Source organism: Falco peregrinus, chromosome 11 (assembly GCF_023634155.1).
Source record: "Falco peregrinus isolate bFalPer1 chromosome 11, bFalPer1.pri, whole genome shotgun sequence".
Taxonomy (NCBI): domain Eukaryota; kingdom Metazoa; phylum Chordata; class Aves; order Falconiformes; family Falconidae; genus Falco; species Falco peregrinus.
This window is the reverse complement of record NC_073731.1, coordinates 26,913,325-26,931,691: the sequence shown is the minus strand read 5'-3', so window position 1 is coordinate 26,931,691 and position 18,367 is coordinate 26,913,325. Positions and strand designations below refer to the sequence as shown.

Below are 18,367 nucleotides of genomic sequence, written 5' to 3'. Positions count from 1 at the left end.
GCTGGGCCTATCCCGCCTTGGCTGGGGCACACAGGGTGAGCCCCAGCAGCCGGAGTGAGTGGGGGGCGTGTGGGTCTGCTGCCAGCGGGCAGGGGTCAGAGCAGCTGGCAAAAGCCAGCAGCCTGCAGACCGCTGCTAGGAACCAGACATTAATGAGGAGGCAAAACACCGAGAATAAAACAAACTCTTCTCCTTTATTTGCTTTAATCCTGTATATCAGCGAGGTTTCTTGGATGGAATAGCTGAGGCAACAAAGAGGTGGGATGAGGGGCTGTTTCTAGAACATTCCCTGGTGTTTCTGAGCATGGTCACAGACACACTGTATGTTCACAACCATTTTAGCCCAACAGAACTTGGCACGCCCATTAAAAAGCATGGTGGCTGTCTCTTTTCTGCATTCAGCTGCTGCTTTTTTCACATCAGTACTGGTGAGCACATGTGCTGGTTGGGGAGCTGGTGATGTTGAAGACTGACTGGCTGAAGAAAATAACTAAGCAAATGCCAGAAGTAACGGTAGCAAAGTGTATGGGAAAAAGCCATCAAATGTTTTGGGAGAATAGGGCCATTTGCTGCAGTACCTGCACCAAGGTGGTACAGCTTAAAATATTACAGGACTAAAGCATTAGCTGCCTGCAGCATCCTTGTACATTTTTTTCAGCCATGCTTCTTCTCTTTGAAGGTTTCTCTTAACCTGTTCCTTTCATGTGCAACCTCCCCCTTCCCTCTCAAACCCACCTTTAGCCTCTTTCTTAAATGAAAAAAATTGCAACTGGAAAAGAATTAACTTGGGAGCAGGGCAAATGCAAGGGTAAGCCTTTATGTGTGTCATCCTAATGGCACTCCAAAAATGTGCACTGAAATTAATATTTCCTTTTTGGGAGCAGAACACTGTGTGCCTTGTACGGATTTGGAAGTGTTTTGCTCCCCCCGCCCTTCGACTCATCAATGCTGCTGCAAAATGATCTGGCTATCTTGGAACAAGGGTTTTATTCTTGTACATGATTTTAGGACCTGATCTCCTTTCACATGCACACTCAGCAGTTTAAAACAGGCTCAGGAGAATTCTTTATAAACTTGTGACTTGGCACATGAAGTTTGGGCTGGCAGTCCATAAATGCTTTGAAAGCAAGTGGTGTTTTTCATCCTACCTAAGCATACATAATTTAAGATAGTTTCAAGAATGCTTTTTTTGTTCTGTCATGTAATTTAAACAATATGAGCTTTTAAGATACAGCTTTAATAAATATAAGCTGTATATTCTGTATGTTTATTATATTAGTAATTAGGATATATTAATAATATGCACAATATATATTTTATATTACTAACTAAAACCATATAAATAGCTTTATAGTTAGTAGGTCAGCTTCAGTAAGTAGGCTAATTCTGCCGCCTTCCAGGTTCTTATTCACATCCTTCCCCAATGCATCTTGTGTCATTTTTCTGAGCATGCATCACTTTGCGCTAATTTGCAAAAACACAGACCGTATGCCTGCACTTCCACAAAATCCCTATCACAGACTCTCTAGCGGCTTAACTTGTCAGTTACTATGGGATGGTGTGAAGCCAGACAACTTGATAATACTTCCTGAAAGGGATGAGATGAAGTTATGGAGAGTCTATTGCATGTCAAGTAACATGCAAGCATTTTGTCAATATTTTACAACTCATGCAAGGTACGTACCTCATTTGCCTTATTTGGGTTACCACTTATTTAGATCTCGGCAGTGCTTGTAAGATTTAAAAGCCCCTGAAATAGCCTTAGTTTCATTTATACCATGTTAGAATGACAAGTATGGTTGGACTGAATATTTTTTTAAAACATCTCAGTGACTTACAAGAAGGATGTTAGAGGAGATGTCTTGTTTTGCCCTTTTAAGCAAAAAAATCTTCATAATCTTTTTGCCTATTTTGGGGTGTGTGTGTGAAATTTTGATGTCTCTGTACTTTGGATTAGGAATATGGGGTTTAAAAGGAAGACCACTTGGGCTGAGGATATCTGGTTTGCTTTCTTTGTAGTAATCTGCAAAAAAATTTTATGCCATAAGTCTTTGTGAAGTCCCATTACTTAAAAAACTAAAATTTTTCAGAGAAGTTCTTTAGATGTATCTATACCAAACAGATTCAACCTCTCAGCTTACTACAAGCTTAGAAGATGGTATGTGTATTGTGCTCCTGGCTGATTCAAGTGTGATCTGTGAAATTTTACTGAAAGTACATGGAATATTTTGTTTGGGCTTTGTGTGGAACCAAGCAATGCCTAGAGCCACGGTAAAGAGGAAGGAGCCTGGTTCAAATACAAGGAAATTTGTAGTTATCAAATGTGAGAAAGGACAAGAAATTCAGGGAAGGGGGAGAAGAGAGACTGAGAAGCAGGAGCTAATAAGCAGATGTCTGGGAAGATAGGGATGGGGGAAGAAATCTAGCAGCAGGGATTAGAGGTGAAGGAAGGTGCATAACTAGGTCAAGAACTGCTGTGTTAATGAGGAATATAGGAGCAAAGAGGAGTAATGTGCTCAAAAACTGAGTATAAGAGCAGAAGCTGGGTGGGAGGAGAACAGATTTGTTTTATTTAGTTAGTGTAATCAATAAAAAGATAGAAAATGCCTTCCCACATGGCACATTTTCTTCTCTGGGGCAGTCACAGTTTGCTCACTTTATGGATATTAAGGGTTTTTTTAAGAGGTGGTGAATTTGAAGAAAGTCTGGTATATTCACACAGCTGTATTTTCATTCAGGATGCTGGACACCGAGGCAGAGTATTGCTTGTTTAAAGGTCTTTTTTTGAGAGGCATTAAAAAAGAAATGGAAGAAAACCCATTAAAATTTCCTTTTAGAATGTTCTTAACAAATGTAGACAGAGTGTAAATTTGCACAGATTCATGTTTTGCAGCTGAGACTTCTGATCCGTTAATAGATAACTTAAACATTCTTGTCCTGTGGAGTCAGCTTCAGATATGAATGTAATCCCAGTTTAATTAAATCAATATACATATTTAAATGGATCCTTTGTAGACTAACCAGGTTTGGGCGCAGTAGTGCTACATGTTACATAAAAAGCTGGTTGAGAAACCACCTCTAAAATCTACATCTACCTTGTAATGTATTTGTAATACTGTACCTTAGTTATGCGATAGTAATCATAAGCTGAAGCTGACAGGCAGAAGCACATGATGCTTCTTGGGAAATGAGAGGTAGAAGCAAAAGGAAAACAAGTAGAAGATAGGATGAAAGAAAATACAACCTCTGTAGATTTTTCTCAGCTACAAGTATGGGGACTAGATTAATCTTGAGTAGTTTTTGTAGGCTAGGCATGTTGCTAGCTTTCATTAAATATGTTTTCTGTTTGAAATTTCAAAAAAGGATTTAACTAGAAGTATTTTCAAATCCATGAGAAAGCTGGGGTTTGTAGACATGTAATGTATTAATTAGGTAAACTGATGTACTTGGGGGATAAAAAGGACAAGGGTTCAGACAAACAACCTTTCTATTTTCTTGGAGTCAAAATACCTTCCCTGAAAGAGGGCTGTGGAGTCAGGTGCTGGATAGCACGTTATCTTGGTGAGGTTACATATCCTCACACAGCTGTATTCAGAAGTAAGCTCAGTGAATAAGCTTATATAAATAAAAAAGGAGGTTTTGATTAGACTTCATGCTAATTCTCTGGATTATTTTCGTGTAGGTTGTACAGAAGCCCTAGGATGGAGAATCAAGTTACCACTGTTAGGAGGGGCTCAGTTTTGATGTAAGTTCCAAGCAATTCCTTTGGTTTTAGTATGTTGCCACATCTTTACGCTGTCCTAAAGATAATTCATGAAAGACGTCAGTAATGCCTCTGTGTCTCATCAGTTCAGCTCAGTGAAACATCACTGACACGGCAAACTGCAGCAATGCTGTTGATGTATAAGAAAGAGACAGCTCCCAAAGTGTCTGTTGTTGCTTATGGACCACGTACCTGTGTCTGCCAGGTTCCCTAAAGCAGAGTTTGATTTGCTGAGGCACGAGGCTATAGCGCTCTGTGAGAATGTACAACAAAAATACATAAATTAACTAGGAGAATATGTTAACAAAGACATGGTCTGCTCAGTCCTGCAGTTGCTTTACAAAAAAGAAATTACGGGGAGGATGTGTGTGTGCTGATCTTGAAATAATTTTGTATTTTCTGAAATCCTGCTTTCATTCTCTCTTGACTCCACAGGGCCTGCTAGCATGAGCTAAGGCTGACTTCTTGGCAGCTGAGAAATAGGGACGAGGCAACAGTAAAACGGCAGTGTTAATTTAACTCTCCACATTATCTAAACATCCAGCTAGGATGAAGGTTCAGCATCACGGTGTGGCTAAACAGTGACTTAAGGTTTCTGGTAAGGAATGGCATTTTGATCACATAATTTCTGTTTGCAACAGCTGAATGTATATATGTGCTTAATGAGCTTAATTTTTGGTTCCTTCCCTGTTCTTCCTCACTGACCAACTCCCTTACGGGGCTGGATGAGTAGCTGCAGGCAGATACAGCTTTTTTGCATTGCTGTAATTGCCTTAAACAGATGTTTTGTTACAGAGGGTATTCTGTCAGGATCGGTGCTGAGATAAATTGCCAGGGATCCAGAGTGAGTCTAGTGAATATAATTTAGTTATTGAGAAGAATGGCAGCTGTGTATGATGCATACAAAAAGCTAATTTGCGCTAGCCTACATTTTCTTCAAACATGCTGGGGACTAATGGAAGAGGAAGTTTATTTCTCTGCTTTTTAAGACACGGTGCAGACTTGCTTTAGCCAGCTGGTTATTAAATTACCTGTGGGGAAAAAATTATCTGAATTTAAATTACGTGGAAGAGAATTTGGAGTGAGGAAATTAGAATTTTCTTCCAACAAGTAACTTGAGAAGTTGGAGAAGCTTTAGTTTACTGATGTTAAATAATTCCTGCTTGATCTGGAATAAATGGAGAACATTTGTTTACTGGGAGTGATGCCTGTATACAGCGGTATTAATGTCACTTCCTACCTTTATAGAATCATCCTTTGAAACTGTTGTTAAATTATCAGCTTTAGGAGCTGAATACATTGCAGCAGAATTGATGCAAATCTCTAAAGTAGTTTCTGAGTGGCGCTAGTTTCTGGGTGCTGCTGGCTCTGTGTAATTATTAGCTCACTGAGTAATGTGATTGAGTATGTACTTGGCGCAGTGGGTGCATGTGTGACTCCCACAACTTAGATAATGGGATTAGTTTACAGACAGGATGCAAGTTAAGCAAGAGGTATTTTAAAATTAACTTTAAGGTTACAGAGTCTGAACCTGAACCTCTGTTGTTTCGCGTAGTTGCTTCCATGCGTTACCAATTCATATATGCGGGGACCAACAAAGTTTATATTCACTTTGTACAGAAGTAAGTGATTTCACAAGCGAGAGGCTGGCTCTCGTGTCTCTGAGTGAGGTAAATTTAACTCAGCTGTTCCTCATGTAGGGAAAATTTAGGGATTTTTGAGCTGTGGCACAGTTTTTTGTTTAGATTTTAAATCAGTATCATCTGTGTGTGAATAAGGAAGTATACAACCGAAATGGACTTCACCTGACAACAAATCCTAGCTTTCAGCAAGACACAAACCATTCAAGTAGGGGCCTGATGATGTTCTTCATTAAGCATGCACTGATGTGATAAACTCCCTGAAGGGGATTACAGCTGAAGGGAATAATTTCAGTTGCCAGATGCAGATGTTTCAGAGAGAAGCAGCTTATCACCAGGAGGAAGGTGTATTTGTTATATCACTGCTCAATGCCAAAGAAAATCTTTATGCTTAAAGAATTGGAATTTACAGAAGTTGTGGCAAGCTACGGTATCTTAATTTAAAATTTATATCTGCTAAATGCTTCTTGATGTAGTGTTTTGAATGTGGCATAGAGCAAATGCTTTTGCTTCAGAAGCAGCTCCTGGGATAATATGGGATGTCCTAGCTGGTGTGGTTAGCAGATTCCTTTAAAGATTTCTTGAATCTCCGACTTTGGAATTAGTGGGCTTCTTTTTTCCATCTTTTTTCCTATTTTTTACCTACTGGGGAGGTAGACTCGGTTGTTGCTGCATGTTTCCCCCAAAACTGTTTCTACTGCAAGGTCTGTTAACTGATGGTTTAAAAGCAATAACATTAAATAGTGAAAACGAATCTTAACAACCACCGGAGGACAGCTGGTGGATCAGCAGAACTGTGGGAATGTATAAAACTATCAGTTTTCTATAGCTATTTTCTTCTTTGTGAGGAAACTTGACAACACTGACTAGTTGAGGCCTTTGTTTTTAAGCAAGACTGTCTGGAAAAGCCTTATCTTGAGCTGGAGACTAGCTGTATAAATTAGGTGCCAGAAGTTCAACATTGCTGGAAAGAATCCAAACTTGTGAAGCTGCTGTGCTGTGCTCCAGCCCGCTGAGTTTAGGTGAGCAATTCTTTTGGCATGTTCCCTCCGTTGTTTTTTTTGCTCCCCAGCAATCCCAATTCCAAAGCTTTCCCTTCCTTTCTATGCTCTCAAACTGTACCCCTCAGAAACTGGACCTCAGAAGTTTGACTTGGGGGAGTTTTAACAGTAGGTGGCAGTGGACAGCAAATCTAAACCTGCTGGCCTCCTGCTCCTCTTACATTGATGCTGTTGTGTGGGTTTCTGACAAACTCTCTCTGAAATTACTGTCTTAGAAACTGCCTAAGAATCAGGTTCATCGTCTTTTTGTTGAAGAATTAAATGGGTTATCAAAATATAAACAACTGGCAGGTACAGCTTTTTTTTTGCCTTTTTTTTTTATTATTATTTTTTATTCTCACAAGGTATTGCAAAAGAGATGTGCCTGATGTTTGTTGCCTGATAATCTTCCTAAGTGTGTCAGGACAATAAAAGAGGGCTTGACTGGTCTGGAGGCAGTTTTAGGCAGGCTGGTAGAGAAAAGGATGAGAAGTGACTGTTAGTATTGCTTAGATATAGCACTGAAGGAATTAATTGAAGTTTTGGAGTTTTAAGTAGTGTGCTGCAGGCAGCAAGCACAGCAGTGTCTTCCCAGCGCTGCTCCCCCAGTCGATCCCCCAATCCACCTCATTGTATGGTGAGACTAATGGCAAGAAATGATGCTGTTGGTTTCTACTGATTATTGTTACCACTGCTGTCTGTAATGCCTTTCTGCTGCTGCAAGTTTCTGTGGTTCAGATCAAGTAGATCTCACGTGGAAAGGAGAAGAATAACCCTGCTACATTTTTGTTTGGTAGTTTGGTGGTGGTTTTTTCCTTTTCTTGGACACTTTTCAAGCAATTCTGTGAGTACTCATTTCCCCTGGACCCTTGCTGTGACTGCTTCTAGGGAACTGCGTGTAGTCTTAGTCAACTGCAGCATGTTCCAGACAGTCCGCCAAGAGTATGGGAACCAGGGAGGAGGTGCGGAGCTTCAGTGGTCTGTGCTGTTGGCTCCAGACCCCGCAGATCTTGTCTTCTCTTCCTTTTTGTGATAGCTTTGTATATGCAGGACCAAGAACTGTTGTGCCTTGCCAGTTCTCCTGGGCATGAGTCTGTTACCTCCAACTGTTGGCGTTCTGGAGATTGAACCTTTAGTCCCCATGGGGGGGAACCATCTACTCCCTGCTCATGAAACAAAAAAAAATCAGTCCAAAAAATTAATAACCCATTGTGGGAAATGCATGTCATGCTTATTTGGTGCAATCTTGTCTGAATTGCTGGAAGAGGCAGAAATGTGGCGCGCTGTAGGGAAGGTACGCAGTGCTGCTGGGGTGCACACAGGTACGAGCGGTTCTGACCCCGCTTCACCTGCAAATCTGGCGAATGTTGTCCCCTCTTCTTGGAGGGGGGCTGTGATCTACCGTGCGTGGCCAGATGGCACCGAGAGCTACCACCGCAGCGTATGAGTCACAGAGCCTGGATAAAAACTGGAAAAAAATAGGTGCACCCCTTGAAGCTTCATTTCCTTAGCAGGAATGGGGTTGTAGTTTTGTGTGGAAGATGGTAAAATTAGAAGTTGTGCCAAGAGAGGGTTCTGTGGGTTGACCTGTGAGAGGCACGTGCTGGCAGAGCAGAGCTGCCACACACAGACACACACCTGAAACCTCTTTTCTAGTTGATTTTTCTCTAACCATTTCCATTTTTTTCAGACTTAAAATTTGTGGGTTCTAAATTTTTTGTTGTTTTTTTGTTAATATTTTTAGAAATATTAGAAGTAATTTCTGACTGTATTTGGGGAATGCATTAGAAGATCATACCCCTCATTTTATCCCTTACCAGCTAGGTGCCCCTAAATATTAAGCAGAGATTTGCAGAAGAATGTTGAGTTCTCCATTGCTATGGAGCTTTGGCTTGTAACATTTTGATCTTGTAAAATGAATTCAAAGTTTTGAGTTAAAAAAAGCAAACCACCACCAACCCTACCAAATAAAAACTGGGATCGTGAACCTTCTGTGGGTGGCTTGGCCGGTGTGGGGAGGGAGAACCGGGGCCGCACGTGGGTGGGGGCCGTGGGAATGCCGATATCTACAGCGGGTGCGCTACCGGTAACGTGTAGGGAGTGCGGGAGCGGCGATGCCGGGCTCTGCCCGCCGCTTAGGGCCGGGGTTTCCAGTTCCTTAAATCAAACACCAGGGGAGAGGACAAACCGGCGGCGGCCCGGAGGGGCGGGCTGGGGCCGGGACCGGGGGGCGCCGAGGGCGGTGGGGCGGGGCCGTGACGCCAGGCGTTGCCGGGAGACGGCGGGCTGTTTCTGCGATGTAGCCAATAGGCGCCGGGGGAGGTGATGTCATGGCTCCGGCGGCGCCTTCTCATTGGTTGGCTCTGGCGGCGGGGCGGGGCCCGGCCGGGGCAAGGGGGCGGCTCCTGGCGGCGCAGGGCCCCGCACGGCGGGAGGGCAGCTGCAGGCGCCCCGGGGCTTAGCGCCGCCGCCTCGCCTGGGAGGAAAACGTACGGGGTGGTGGGGTGTGTGTGTGTTAAAGCTGCTCACAGCCGCGGGGAAATGGCCGGCCTGGACCCTCGCGCCCGGCCCCCGCCTCCTCGGCGGGTGGCTCCTCCGGGAGCGCTTCGTAGTGTGAGCCGGGGGCGGGCAGGCTTCGTACAGCAGGTTTAAAGCAGATGCGAGACACTTCTGGGACGTTTTTAAAACATTGCTGTATTTCAAAGCTCTGTAGCGATAAAAAAAAAAAAAAAAAGCGTGTCTATATTTTCTTTGCTGTGCTCGAACAAGTACAAAAATAGCTTTTCGATCTTTTTTTAGCGCGCCCCCCCCCAGCTGCACGGTGTTGTGTTAACGCTCGGTTATTGCACAGGAGTTCCCGGGGTTTTATCAATGCTGTTCGAAGTTACTGCTTTAGAAAACGCGCTGTTTATATACAAACTAAGCCCGAGTTTTGTTATCCCTTCATCTGGGAATTTATAATCCCCTTCCCTTTTATCCTTTTTAATTACTGCAAAGATTTTAATACGAGTAAGAAAAACAGATGGAGCTGGTTTTCCTGCAGCGCCCTGTAACGGTGCTGATGTAGCATGCTTTTTTTGCAGTGCTGCTAGCAAAGTACCTGGGCTTGAAATGGGTGTCCTGCACACCGGTCCAGGCAATGGAAAACTTTTTTTTTTTTTTTTCCCCTCTCTTAGGCGGATGTAAAAGATCGGGTTGTTTTTCGGACGGTCCAACCTTAATATGGGTGCCTGCGACTTTGTTTTGGCATCTCACTGGTGCGAGGTGTGAGCTGCCCGCTGCAGTTCAGCTGCCAGGGGCAACTAAACCCAGCAAAAAAAGCAAAGTAAACGGCACCTGGAGGCCTCGCAGAGCACATGGGGGTTATCGGTGGGACCACCCGCCGGGGGCAGGCAGGACTGGCCGAGCCGGCGGGGGAGGCAGCGGCGTGGCAGCGCGTCCTTGGCCAGCCGCCGCCGGCCCAGGGAAGTCCCCCGGGGGGGACCGGGACTGCGTGGGGCCGGGCTGTTTCGGAGGAGCGCGGGGCTGACCCGTGGGGGCACACGTGTATCTCGCATCGCCCCCCCGGGAGGGGTGGCCCCGGCCGCGGGAGCGGAGCCCCCGGAGGGCCGGGGCAGCCCCCGCGGGGCAGGAGGCGGGCCGGCCCCTCCCGGGGGTGGGCGGCGGGCGGGGCGCGGCGGCTCCTCCTCGCCGGGCCGGGGTTAGTTTCGGAGCGGAGCGGGGGGTGACGGCAGCGGCGGGAGAGCAGCGCCCGGCGGGAACAAAGCGGAGGACGGGCGGCGGGGCCGGGCGCCTCCTGCAACAGGTCTCCCCGCGCGTCCCGGCGGCAGCGCAGGCCCTCCGCCTCCCGGGCCGCCGGTCTCCCGCTCCGGGCGGCGGGGCTGGCACCGGCCGCCCCCATGCGGTTCGGCTCCAAGATGATGCCGGTGAGTCCTGGGCGGGCAGGGCCGCGGGGGCTCGGTTCGGCGGCGGGCGGCACCCGGGGGCCGCCCCCGGGGCGCGGAAAGTTGGAGCGGGGCAGCGGGAGGGAAAATGGATCCTGCGGACGTGGAGGGGGGCGGGGGGGCGACCCTCCCCCTGCGGGCTCCGCGGCCGCGCAGGGGCTTCCCCTCCCCCTCCCGGCTTTTTTTTTTTTTTTTTTTTTTTTCCTTCCCTCCTTCTCCTCTAGCTTTTCCTTTTCTTCCTCTTTCACACCAGGATCAACTTGTTAGACGGGCCCGCTGGAGCAGAGCCGGGGCGGGGGGCGCTGCGGCAGCACGGCGGGGCTGGGGTGGGCCAGCTGGGGGACGACGACGACGTTCCCCTCCGCCCCGCTCCGGGGGGGGTCTGAGGCTGCCCCGCTCCCCGCGGGGCAAACAGGCACTCCTCCGACCCCTGCTTTTATTTAAAAAAAAAAAAATTTTTTTTTTTTTTTTAATAATATGAAGTTCTTGAAGTTGGCTGGAGCCGTGCTGCTGCGGGTGTGTGTGTGTGTGTGTTTCCCAGCGCCCGGGTTGCAGGAGGAAGATGGTGTCCATGTTGTTTACGGCTGGGGGTCGGCGTGCCCGCTCTGCGGGGTCCCTCTGCCCTAACGCTCGCGGGAGGGACGGGGAAGGCCACCTCCTACCAGAGTTTTAACAGGAATTTTAAAAGTACGGTGTTTTTGTCAGCTGAAGTTGGGCGAAAACATAGCACGGCAGCTTTGCTCAGTTTTCAGCCCCAAATACACCAAGGGGGTGACATATAAAGTATTTAGCTTCCCTTAAAAAAAAAAAAAAAAGTACCCCTGCCTTTGAATACCAGATTTTACCAGCTGGCATGCTCCGTGAAATCCATAAGCTCTTGTTCCGAGAGGCTGGAGTATGTACGGAAAATCCCAGCAAGTTTAATACCTGTTTAGTCCCAGCTGAGGGTGCTTTAAAACGTTCTCTGCCCCCCCCCCCCCCCCCCCCAGCGCTCCGGCCCCAGGAGCTTGGCAGGCACAGGCAGCCCTCTCAGCTGCAGGTGATTTCCAGTTTCCCTCTTCCAGGAGCCGTCTGAAGGACGCGAGGAAGGAACTGCACTGGAAAGTGGTTCTGGGAGGACGTGGGTGTTTCAGGGATGCTGGTTTTGTTGTCGGTGTGAGGTTCTTCCTCTCCAATTAGGAGGAAATAACAAGCAATAATTTGATCCTGGAGAAGGCTGGGTGACTGTTGCTGTAACTAATGAGGGAGGAACAAACAGATTACGAGCCTGACTACAGATTAAAGAGCCAAAATGTTGTGCAACTGTTGTCTACCTGTGAAAACTTAGAAAAACAAGCAGTAAATATAAGAAGGTGTTAATTCAACCTATGTCAAAACCAAGCTTAGGTAAGCACCGTCGTGTAACAGCAAAACCTCCAAGAGATGCTATTGCTGGCCAGTGCCTTGTTGCTGAGTTCAAATAAAGGAGAAAACAAGCAGGAGCAGTCTTATCCCATCATTATCCTGTCAGCGTTTGCAGGTGACAAGTTCCAGAGCCTGCATTGCCCTGGTAGCTCAGACTTTTCTTTGTCTGATAACTTATTAGTGAGCCTGGTTTTTAACCCCTAAATAAAGGGGTGGTGCAGCCTTTTCACACTGTTTTTACTGTGAATAAGAGAAGATCTGTGAAGGTTGAATGTGCTTAAAGGAATTAAAAATGTAAATACTATTGACTATTAGAATTTTAATTCAGGTTTAAGAAAACCAAACTGAAACAACCCCCCTAGTTTTGGTATATTCTTAGAGGGATGAGGTTCCCAACAGTGCAAAAAGGTGTTACAGAAGCGCTCTGGTCCATAGGCTGTAGGACACATAAGCAGCCACTTGCCAGTTTGAAAACATTTTATAGTAAATATACCTACATGAATGTGAATATAAAAGTGCGGAAAACACAGTGCCAAAAGTAATCCTTTTTTTGTTTTGTTTTTTTGTTTTGTTTGTAAGTATTGCTATAGGTATCCTCATTGTCTTCTAGTTATAAAAAAAAAATCTAATTTTTTATAAAAAGATTGAAAGAGTTTGGGGTGGGAAGAGAAGGAAGGTGTGAAGACAGGAGGGAGCAGGACATCTGAGGGCTCTTATTTATGCAGTAATGAGGCGTTCATGGACTTGAGCATCTGCATTGTTTGAATGACAAGTAGTAGGCTGGCCCTAAACCATCTGCAAAATGTTTCTTGCTTAAGGTTTCTTAGGATGTCTCTTTCCCCATCCTCCAAATGAAATGGTCTGTGTAAGATTTTAATTCTGCTTCAGGCCCATCTCTCCTGTGCTCCAGAAGGTAGCATGGTCCAAGGGATTGAACAACACAGGAGTACTTGTGACCCTAGGTGGGGAACACAGCAAGCATGAGCCCAGCCAGGAATTCACCTCTGAGTAGCTGCCAGTGAAAAGCTTGGAAAATGCTGCAGCAGCATTACTACTCTTGGGAGACTACCCTGAAATGGGAATGTTTTCCTTGCGGTGATGACAGATAGGAGTTAAACTGCTGCTGTAACCATATGTCAAGACAATGTGATTAGAAGGCTGCATAAGAGTGTAGTGTGGAGTAATTTGTGTGTAGCTGTACTGATGAAGGTAATAACAGGGTTAATGCTGGCAAGCCCTGTGAAGTCGTCTCACCTTTCATCTGTGAAGGTTTGTGGGAGTGTGACTGGTACTGTTAAGTAGTGAAAAGGAGCTGGAAACACTTTCTAAAATAGCATGTTTTTCTGCAGCATAATTGGTCTCTCTCCCTTATTTTACATTATTACCCTAAAGATGAGCATGTATCAGGAAATAATTTGCGTCATTATACATACTGGATAGATGTTTTTTCGCCGATAGTAGGAGGTAACACAGATTGAGCTACCCTTTAACGCCCGGAGAAGTTTTTGGATCACAACCCCTTGATCTAGATAAGGCTCAATTTTGCGATTTGTCTTAAGTGCATTGGTTATTGGGAGCCTCCTTGAAATCAGGATGGATCCAGACGGATGGGGATATTGTTAGGGACTAGCTTGGCAAACCGGAGAGTGCTTAAATTCTGAAGTCCGTTGTGCCTTCTGTCATCAGAAATTACTTAAATTTCTGAAACTGAAATTTCCTGATAACCACGTGTTCCTTTCTACTCAAGTTAAACTACACTTCTAGTGTAACGCTGCAGCTTTGATACCATGAGGAGTTGGGCTTTTCTTCTAAAGTCTGTTGAGTGCCTTGCTCTCAAAGCTGTGATGTCCAGTGAGCGCTGGACTTGGAGTACGTGTTTTCATTGTAGAATGCTTGCTACTTTGTGGATGTATTAATGTATTTTTAACCTTTGAAAGCCCCTACAATTAAAGTTGTTTTGCTTTTTCCATTAGAGAGTTAATTGGAATTGCCATATGGATTCTAAGTTGCTGAAAGAGCATAGTAGTAGCCCACCTTGGACAATTTTCTTCTTGCAGCTTAACTGAAGAAATTTTTAACAGAAATTAATCTCTTGCGCTTTGTAAGATGAGCAGCTATAAGTTTATAAACAAACCGACCCCCAGTAGAGTTTAACAATTCGTTACGATACCAATAAATGATCTGTAGGACCTCAGCCCCATTTCCTGTTGTCTCTTAATTATTTAAGCTCCCGTCAGGTTTATCAGTCATTAACACTGTTTTTCTTGTCTGCCTGCGTGGGTTTCAGTGCATGAATGGGACTTTAGACTGTGAGCTCATCAGAGCACATGCCTCAGATCTTCACCTGACCAAAGTATTTATATCTATTGTGTGGGTTTTTAAAAATTTCCATTTAATGTTAATCATTTGAAAGTTTTAATATTGTGATTGTATTGACATTTTAATGTGGTATTCAGTGTTTAAAGTATATTGTCTAGAATTCTGAATCAAGCTTAGGTTATTGTTTTGCTGAGCTTTCTTACCTCTAAACTTCTCCAGCCTCTTATACTTCTCTTATAGGCTGTGACCCGTCCCTGTGCACAACTGGAAATATTGCCTTGAGGTTCCCAGAATACTCCTTTTTTTTTTTTTCTTTTTCTCTTTCATGTTCTTGCAAGATCTCTTTTTTTTTTTCTTCCCCCGTCCTGTGAAAAATGAATTGTTCCAGAAATAGTTTTAAATGCATTTAATTTCTCAGATTACTTTTTTAATACCTTAAACCCTACATCTGCAATCGGTGTTATATTACGCTGCAGTATGTTAAATACATTTATTTCTTTGTGTGGCTTTTATCAGACGTGGGGGGAAGGGCAATATTACAAATTCATACCAGATCAAGCTGCAGAGGCCCTGGTAATAGCTAATTATGCTGCTTCTGATCTATTCAACAGTTCAGGGTGTGAGTGCCTCGTGGGGCTCTTGGGTTTACTGTTTCAAGAGCTAGTGTGCAGCGATGAAGTTTGGGAGGGGTGGATAAGTCACAGGATTTTTTTTTTCTTTCTTTCTTTTTTTTTTTTTTTTTCTTCCTACTGTTGCCAGATGGGATTTCCACTTTGTTAGTGAGCAGGTCTGTTTTGTGGGATTCATTTACATGCAAGTCAGTTGGACTTTTAAAAGAGGAAGGTATAAAGGTTATTTCAGCGGAATAAACTAGCAGAACAGCAATGTGCTTAGTATTCCTTTCAAATTATTGATTAAGAAACCGTCTTGAAAGCGCTCCATTTGTCTAGCCTCTGTCCTTGTTAGCAGTCTGCCTCGGGGACTCTCCTTTCTCTCCCACTGTGCGTGTTATTGAGCTTGTTTAATTACGGGCAGAGTTGTGCCTGGCTGCTGTACAGCCCCTCTGAAGAAGGAGCTGGATAACCCCGAGGAGGCCAGCTGAAGCCACCTCCCATGGCTTGGTGGCACAGCGGGAGGAGGACTTGTGCTTCCCTTTGCGTGTGCCCACTGATAACAAAGGAATCCTCAGATCCTTTCATTCTGTGGGCTTTCGACTTCCTGTGAAGTGTAAAAACTTACTTAATGCTCTGGAAACTGGAAGGTGCTCCTATTCCCGAGGTAATGAGCAGATAAAAACTCTTCCCTGTGCTCTTAGTTTTATTATCTTCAGGCCTGGTTTTTCTCAGCTTAGTCACTTGTGAGTCAGGCAAAGTCTTTTTGATCTTCAGTACTCAAACAGTTGGATGATACTGTGTATAAAGGTCACTAGAAATCCTGGACATCATGTGAAGTATACTTAATTATCTTAGTCACTGTTGCTTAACTCTTTTAGAGGTTTCAGGCCTTTCTGTGGAACGTGAAAGACCTGAAGCCTGAAGTTTAAAACAGTGTTGGGTAACTATTGCTGTAGTTTGGGATAAAAGTTCATCGAGAGTGAATGGTGAGCGAATCAGGGCCAGGACAGCATTCTTGATTCTGTCATGATGCTGCACATGTTAGAAGGCAGAAACCAGCCTGCCACTTGCTTTTGCTATTTGCTTTCTGTTAATCATTAATGTTCTGAATCGGTGTTTAGAGTTAGTCATGCATGTGTCCTCACCAGTTGTTTTACCAGAGCAATGGCATTACGTGGGTGTTGAACCGGGTTGTGTCTAAAGGATGAGCCTTTTGATATTCAGCTGTGGCACGAATACCAATAATTTTATTACTGACATAGTAACGTTGTTTCTGTACCACATTCTTCTATGCTACAGTGATGCTTCCAGGTCTTAATGTGCTAGGCTCTGGCGATAGATGGTTGTGTGCCGGTGCCCTAGCTTTTATTGGCATCTTTTTTAAAAAGGAGGATTAAGAGAACACTTCTTGCCTTTTTCCTGTTGCTTTTTTTTTTTAAATCCTACTCTTGCATCTTTATATCATCCTTTTGCAAAGTAATGCATATACATTTTAAAAATCAAATATGTGCTGCAGCTATCCCTTACTCTCCATGGCTCTCTTTGACTATGGAATTGATTTGGGAAAACTTATCTGCAGTGTATCTGGGTTATTGTTGTAGTACCCAAACTCAAGTAAAAACATGGACACATCCACGTGGCCAACTTGTAAGCTTCTGATGATGTTGAGTTATTCAATATGAAACATCTGGTCGGTAAAATACTACCAGCTATGGATCAGAGCATTTAATAAAGTGAGCGGAAGGAAGCTGCAGGGAGGTTAAGCCACTTGGTAAAGGTCATGCAGTGAGTTCAGCCTGGGATTTAGGAGACCTGTAGAGTCAAACCAACTGGTACATTGTGGTGCAACTGGAATACAAGTCTGTTGTATCCAATGTAAGTATTAAATGATCTTGCTTGAAGTAATTACATCGCCTGCACCTCTGCTTCTGTAGGGTTAATGGTGAATGGGGAGAGACTCTTGATGGTAGCTCAGTCTGTTCCTGGCTTGGGAACAGTCCCCTCGAGCCAGAAGGAGGCTCAGCAGAAAGAGGTGCTGGTTCATAAATGCTTTACATGTGTGTAAAGTCAGTGCTCCCATTTCACTGTTTAAGGCATATCTTGGATATAAGAAGCAGCATGTGGGGTTTGGGTTTTGTTGAATAAATTGGGAAATTTTCCTTGTCTTTTGATGCTTTTATTTTGGGAGGCTTAACTGCTTAAGGAGCAATTTAGTTCTAAGCCTAGATTACTGGTTTTCCTGTATTGCAATAGAATGTTAAATCCCATTGTTTCTTTATATTGAAAACTAAGGAAGCGTCTCTGGAATCATGCATTTTGGTTGCCTTCAGTTGCCTTTGGTCACTTAAAAGAGAGAAATCCATATTTTCTTAATCTTCTTCAGCGGGTTCTTTTTTAATGCTGTCATTGTTATCCCATTTGAGCTCTATGCTGCTGCACCAAACTGTCCATGTGCTCTGGTACTCCAGTGGAGCAGCAGCCCTGGGTCCGTGTACATGTCATAACCTTGCAGTGTGGGAATAAGGAGCTGGAAGACTTCACGTAAGCACTGGTATAGAGTATCCCTTTTGCATTCTTAAGGTGTGGAGGCTTGGCCTTCTGCAAGGTGACTGTCCCCTTCTTGGGTTTCAGTAGCCACAAGACTCACAGGGTTTTCGCCCCCCTGTTCCTTAGTTTTGCTGGACAGTGTTGAAGTTGTGCAAATTGGCTGGACTAGCAAATTACACAGAAATGTGCTGTAAGGCCCTTACTCCTTGTAGTCAGGGCTCTTATTCAGCTGTTTCTGTCATACCTGTGCACAGTTATAACTTGGTGGCAATTTCCTTGCTGCCTGAGAGTGGTGGCTTGTCTGTTGCACTTTTTTCTTCTTTTAAAGTGTACGCGAACACTTTTTTTTCCACCCAGCTCTCGATCCTACGGAAGCATATGCTGCCCTGAATGCAGAATCTCACCCAGATCAGTATCTGGGCCATGCAGAGCAGTGATTGATGGCTTCTGCCTTGACTTCTCCAGGAAAGCGAAACCCATTCTTGCCATCATTGGGCATCCCGGGGCGGGGAAGACCCTCTAGAGGATGGGATTCCCAGTATTTGTTAGAGGTTCTCTGATCTCAGCTGCAATAAGACTATGCGTGTCTCTCAGCATAATGAAGTGTTCAGGAAAAGCTGACATAGCAGGGAATGTGACTGATTTCTGGCTGCAAAAAAGGGAGAGAAGGAGGGAGGGTATCGCTGAGGCGTGAAAGGCAGGGTGTGTAGGGACCAGGTGAAATACTCCAGACTTCCTTGGAGAATGCCACAAAGCTATCTTGTGAAATACCACAAACGATGAAGTGACTCTGCCATGAGTCATGTACGAGCTGTGTTTCTGAAGAGCATTGCCTGCTTGTCATGCAGCCCTGTAGCCACTTTATCAGTGATAGCCATGCTGTGTCTTCCAGCCTTTTGAGAACACATTACTGCAAGTAAAGGTTTGTGTGGGGAAGCTGTGGAAAGGGCACTGTGTGCTTCTTGCCTCTGCATCGTTATTCCCGTGCTATTGTACATAGAGGTCTGGCCCATGTGAGGCCTTTCTGCAGTGTGGTTTCCCAGTGTTGCACAAAAACATTGTTCAGATTGCTTTTCTTGCAAATAGCATTTAGTGA

General features: G+C 44.7%; 1 protein-coding gene across 2 annotated transcripts in view; it reads left to right on the top strand.

Annotated features, from left to right (window-relative positions):
- Positions 1-18,367, top strand: part of TP53BP2 (tumor protein p53 binding protein 2) — a 78,567-nt gene that overhangs the window by 19,490 nt on the left and 40,710 nt on the right. Inside the window, exons 3-4 of one of the 2 annotated variants that reach the window (XM_055816528.1) lie at positions 3,683-3,745; positions 4,199-4,361. Coding sequence is in view for 1 of the 2 variants with exons in the window: in XM_055816527.1 (XP_055672502.1) it covers positions 10,343-10,369 (27 nt within the window). In the remaining variant the exon portion in view is untranslated. Of the gene's footprint in view, positions 1-3,682; positions 3,746-4,198; positions 4,362-10,159; positions 10,370-18,367 lie in introns of those variants that run through there. The other variant, XM_055816527.1, reaches the window with a different exon arrangement.